The sequence below is a fragment of the Equus caballus genome, chromosome 17, assembly GCF_041296265.1.
Source record: "Equus caballus isolate H_3958 breed thoroughbred chromosome 17, TB-T2T, whole genome shotgun sequence".
NCBI classification, from domain to species: Eukaryota; Metazoa; Chordata; class Mammalia; order Perissodactyla; family Equidae; genus Equus; species Equus caballus.
This window is the reverse complement of record NC_091700.1, coordinates 23,689,564-23,695,563: the sequence shown is the minus strand read 5'-3', so window position 1 is coordinate 23,695,563 and position 6,000 is coordinate 23,689,564. Positions and strand designations below refer to the sequence as shown.

Here is a 6,000-nt window from a genome sequence, read left to right as displayed (position 1 = left end):
ATACCCTTACGTCTTTAACAGGAAGTAAAACTTAATTTACTACTGAAGGAAGATTTTTCTCCCCACTCAGCAACAGCTCAGCCAATGAGAAGCCTTGGCCCTGAAGTGTTAGTCCCCCCGGTGGACATTCCTTTAGAAGAGCCCCTCCCTCCTCCCTTTTCTCTATAAGAGCAGCTCCCCTTCTTTGTTTTCTGGATTTGCCTAGGGTTTGCCATAGTATGCACATCCCAAATTGCAATTTTTTTTTGGCGATTCCCAAGGAAACTCATTTTGAGGGTAAAATAACGGGGAAATTTGCCTTTTAAGTTGACACTGTTATGGTCAGACCTATCAGAATTGGAATTCCTCAGTTCTTAAAATGTTTTTATATAAATGGGTTGAATTTTTAAGAAAAAATTCTTAGTTTATTTATCTTCTGTATTTGTGCTGAAGGAGGGAGGAAAAATAATTATTTTGCATAAAACAGTCAAATAGTTCTCAGCATAACAATTTTAGCATTATTCTAGAAATGGAAGGCTCACCACAATTTCTTTCAATTAGAAAGGTATCTATTTCATATCTTATATTACAGTACTAAGTGTAACAGAGAAAAGCATCCATATCTAAATCATAAGTCATTTTACTCCATCACAGAGGCAGAATATATACATATTATTAATGAACACCGAAGAGATTTATTTAGAGGCCAACTGTTAAGGCACATTTTAAAATAAAATAAAACACCTTTGTGCATATAAAAATACAGCTGACTCCGTATTTTGATTTATGAAAAATAAATTTATTACATAACACCTTGTTTTTAACAATGTTCAATTTTTTTAAATTCAGAATACTTGTGTCATTCATGTAAAATAGTTTGATACAGTACATTGTATGTTATAGGTTTTTTTTTTCCTCAAAAATTCTAAGGCTCTCCTACTCCTTCTCCTTTGCTGAAGTAAGGGCACCCTAAAAACGTGCGAACAAGTTGTAAAAAAGAAAATTTAACTGAACAAAATTTTAATAGCACTACACCAACCAGCTTTAAAATCAGGACAAAATATCTGAATTGGATGCCGCACCTTTTAAAGGAAGTTATCATTCATGCTTTTTTCATCTTAAAGCATGCTCACAAATCAGCAACACCAACAGGAAAAATAAAACACTGTCTATGACAATCATTTTAGTTTGTTTGCTGAACCAAACAGGTTTATATCAATGACAACATATTTAATTACTATCAAATAGCAGCTTTAATACCAGTCAAGTCATAGATTGAAAATAAAAACAAACTTGTAAGTTGGAAATTAATCTTTGGGAGTTCTGAAACCTTTCTGGAGAAACTATGTGGCTTTCTGTACTTTCAAAAAAATCCAAGCAATATTCTTGGTCAGAAAACACTGATTAATGTAGAAAATGAATCAACCCACTGATAAGACACTAAAATGAAAGGTGTACCAAAATAATCTCTTCTTGAGTCTTGGTTATTTTGTTGAGTTAACACATACTTTCTGTTTCAAGTACCAGTTCAACTTTTGTGTGTGTGTGTGTGTGTACTATTGGTCAGATAATGTTGTTACATTGAAAGAATTCACCACATACAACGACAAATGCTTGCCCCTAGCACATTTCACAGCTTCAACTGCTACAGACTGTCACTGAAAAAAATGCATTGGTCAGTCTGAACCATGTCAAGTAAACTATGGAAGTAGCAAATCCACAACACAAACTGTGCTAGCACTTTCTTTTCAAGTCTAACTCCAAAATAGGTACAAGTTAGAAGCCACTACCCCAATCTGTGAAAAGTGATGGAACTTGGCTATTGGACATTTTGAATATGTGGTTGTACAGTACATTCTCATGGCCCATACCAGGTTCCCGCAGAGAGCTGCACAGTCAGTCCTGCAGCATTAGCAACAGTGCATTGACAATATTCCAACGCAGCTCAGTACCGGTGTGTCTGATGTGAGTACTGTGGAGGCTGCTGGGAGGTAGTTGAGTATCCCATGCTGCTCTGTGGCTGTGATGTGCTTGGTCCAGGGTTGGGATAGGCAGCATGTGGATTGGAACGCTAGAAAAGGAGACGGAGGCAGAAACGTGATTCAGGTGTTTCTATGAGTGGGTTACGGCGCAAGCCAGCAAGGCTTATGAGTGTGTTTCAAGGCAGTAAGAATGTAAAAGTCTTGTGCTATGTACTAGCTTTAGACTTACAATGAGAAAAACCCAAGTCTTTTAATATCAGCTTTTCTTTATGAAGGTCAGAAGTATTGCTAGCAAATACTACCAAGCTGAGTCTTATTATTATGCTGTGCAGTTCTTCTTTTTTCTACAGCAGAACCCCCTTTATATGCTGTTTTGTATCTATTTGATAAATAACTAATTTGCTTGAGATGTTTACACATGAACTTGATGTATACATTAAGAAATTCAAAGCTAATTTACATGCTAGATTCTTCAATGGAAACCTCCCCAACATAAACATATGACAAAAGAATAAAAATAAATATGACAAGAAAATGTACCATAAAGTCATTTACTTTGGCATTAAATATTTTCATGCCCTTTAAACTAATGAATCTTATTTTCTGCTACAAGTTATATACAAAAGTAAAATTATAATTATTGAAATGTAAAAAGCGTGGTATTCTCAATTCTAAAAACAGCACAAAGGCAAAGAACAGTGACGGAGTTTAGAATCCTCTAACTTTGATCTGTTACATTATTCCCATTCCTGTACCTCTCTCTCACACTATTAGCTCCCATGACAAACACTATGAAAGATTAACCATAATTCATTGTTTTCCTCTTTCAAAGCATATTTAATAAATCATTCTAATTCTAATAAATTCTAAATTCTGCCAATCCTAGCAAAAATAACATTTTAAAAAGAGTGGACATATGAAACTGTAGTCAGAAATGCTATTTTTGAAATCACACACAGAAACCAATCACAATAATAAGAGGAACAAAGAACTCCAGCAACACTCTCTTGGGTGCAGCAGCAAAGGTGAGCACGCCCTGCTTCCGTCTAAGGAGGCCACCACGCGGTGCACAAACACACCCCTGAACCCAGACAGACGCACTCTTCTCATCCAGATGGGGAGACAAAGAAGCTGGAACAAATATCAACCCCCATAGACGCCTGTCCTTGATTTCCTTGTTTAGCCTGCTGGCAGACTTACTACTAGGGCAGACAATAATTTCCATGGTTTGGGGGGCTGGACCTCCCCTTAACCAAAGCAGAGTTAATATCTAATTCTTGAAGTGCAGTAACAGGTTCTGGGGACCTCGTCAGTTTAGTAAGATCTCTTTTTTTCTTTTAGGAGGTAAATAACTCTAATTGGTCAGGTTTTCAGTACCCTTCCCATATTGAAATACAGGTTAGTTGGGAATATGATTAGAATAAGCAGAGACATGGCATATTACTTTCCAAACAGGTCATCATACAAAAAAACTAACAATGTCCCTTGACAGGATCCATAAGTAGGCAACAGAGCCTCTGCAGTCAGATCTGAGTCTGAGTCCCGGGTCTACTGCCCACTCCATGGGTGAACACGTGAAAGTTATTTAACCTCTACAAGCCTCAGTTTTCTGAAATGACAATAACACCTCACAGAGTTATCATAACAACCAAAGGAAATAATGTATGTTTCCTACTTAGTATAATAGCTGGGACATAGTAAATACTCAACAAGCTCTTATTATTATTATAGTCATCACCAGCACCACCACTAACACTCAACAAGTGCTAACTGGGTACCACGAATGTTACTAAGACCTTTAATGATAATGATAATAAAAATGATAAGTGATTGGTATCATCTATTAAGCACTTAGGTCAGGCTAACCACTGTGCCTTACCATACACTCTCATTTTATCCTTACTACAACATCACACTTCATTACCTATATTGTACAAATGAGAAAACTGAGAACATGCGAATCGCTTTCTCAAGGTTACCCAGAAGTCAGTGGCTGGGCTGGGATTTGAAAGCCTGTGTTCTTAATTATTACGGTATATTGTTGTTTCAAAACAATAGATATCATTTGTTGAGCTCCAATTATAAGCTAGGTGCTAAGATTTATCATGTCTACTCCTACAACTGCAAGTTAGGCCTCACTAGTCTCATTTTACAGATGAAAAACTAGAGCCAAGAAATGTTATATTACTTGTCCAGGTCACATAGTTATTAATAAGTGGCATAATTTAAATTCCATCATTCCAAGTCTGTCTAGTTCAAAATCTAAGCCCATCTATTGTACCACCGTCAGTACTTTTCCACACCAATAACACTTCATGTCACTGTATTTCTCCAGGTAAATAAAGGTCAGTATTTTCTTCATTGTATTGCATTTCCCAATGGCTACAAACCCATATGCAAATACTGACACGGCAGGTCAATAGAAAACAAACTTGAAATACCTGATAGTCTGAGGTCATGATTAGTCCACCTGAGGTAGTGGTAGGAGGAACAACTCTCACTTTTTTCAACGGGGGTCCCTGTGTGTGACTGCTGTCTTGATTCCCTGGGTGACCAGTTCCATTAGTATGGTTATTGCCCTGCTGCTGCTGCTGGTTCTTCTCAATTGGTTAAACAGAAAAATAAAAGTTCAACTCAGACGGAGAACAAAATACACCCAAACCACAAAATGTTACCGTAGCACTGAATAAAACAAGAAGCTGTCAACTGTACTTTAATACTTACTTTGTCTCCTTTGTCATCAGGTTCTTCTTCTGTTAGAAATTCTCGTTTTGGATAAGGGATTTGACACCCGGCAAAAACGCTGATCATAAGAAAAAAAGAAAAATTATTTCTAGTATACTAATCAATATTTCAAATGCTTCATTTAAGTGGCTTTCATTTTAATCTTTTAAGATGGACTTTATTTCCACATTTGTAATATAAGTACCTTTCATGCAACTGTAACAAAAAATATCTTTCCTTCTAACCAGTGACATTACAGTTGGCTATTTGAGGGCTTTCCATTGTATAAAAATAATCAATAATCACTGAATATGACTCAACTTTCTTCTTTTATCTCAGCATTACTCTTTTATTACTACAACCAAAATATAGATTCTAGCCGAAATGTCACTATTCAAACACAGTTTTTTTTTCACCCTCCCTACTACGTTTAAAATAAAAGATGGTATGGGGAACACAAATTTATTTGGGAATGGGATTTACAATTGAAATACAAAACTGTAACTGCAAGCAGTAAGCAATCCCAGTGAGTCTGAGTGAGCTACAGCATGCACAATCAGCCTGTCACTGAATAACTGGATTACTGCTGAAACTAATGCTAGTGATGTTTCCTAGAGCAAGAGATGAACAAGAACGCCTCACAACTGTAAAACCCCTAAATGACACTTCAGTCATGAGAGCTCATTTTTCGCTTGTCGTAAAAATTTCCTTGGGTAACCATATAAGAGGAGTGGCAACTTGGAGTTGACAACTAAAAGAAAGCTTGCTCCAAAAAATTCTATCATGCTGGTGAGTTAACAAATGGATCACTTACTCTGATGTAGGAAGCGGGTCTTCTAAGAAATAGGGATCCTGCATAGCCTGTTCTGAGGTAATTCGCTTTATTGGGTCCATGGTAAGCAACTTCTGAAGCTGAAACCATAAATCAAGAAAACAGTACTGCATTACTTGTCCTAGTTATACCCTTTGGCGCATGTGTGGGAGGTATATACTTTTCGATGAACAACACCACAATTTGAGGGGCATTTATTCCCCCAAATTAAACAAAAACATCCTAATTATTAAATTTAATGAGGTAACTCATATCTTTTTAGTCACTCTAATATTCATTATCTCACTTGGTTCTCCTCTAAGAAGTAACTAAACTTACGTCTTCTTACTCTAAATCAATGATCTTTTCCCTGCATTATCTAAATTGCTTTATCCAATTTAAAACAGGACTAAAATTCCTGTATTTTCTATTAAGGGGAAAAACTGTTATAACACAAATAATGCACTAGCCATATATTGCCATTTAAATTTAAATCCAAAGTAA

The 6,000-nt window shown here is 36.3% G+C and overlaps 1 protein-coding gene across 20 annotated transcripts in view; it reads right to left on the bottom strand.

Annotated features, from left to right (window-relative positions):
* Positions 1-756: 756 nt before the first annotated feature.
* The window catches only part of CDK8 (cyclin dependent kinase 8), a 124,969-nt gene continuing 119,725 nt past the window's right edge, over positions 757-6,000 (bottom strand). For 14 of the 20 annotated variants that reach the window (XM_023621420.2, XM_023621422.2, XM_023621423.2 and 11 more), the window contains 4 exons: positions 5,500-5,597; positions 4,686-4,764; positions 4,403-4,561; positions 757-2,050 (listed from right to left, as the gene is read on the bottom strand). In XM_023621420.2, coding sequence (XP_023477188.1) covers positions 1,925-2,050; positions 4,403-4,561; positions 4,686-4,764; positions 5,500-5,597 — 462 coding nt within the window. In that variant the 3' untranslated portion in view covers positions 757-1,924. The remainder of the gene's footprint in view (positions 2,051-4,402; positions 4,562-4,685; positions 4,765-5,499; positions 5,598-6,000) is intronic. The other 6 variants (XM_023621421.2, XM_070240151.1, XM_070240152.1 and 3 more) reach the window with 1 other exon arrangement.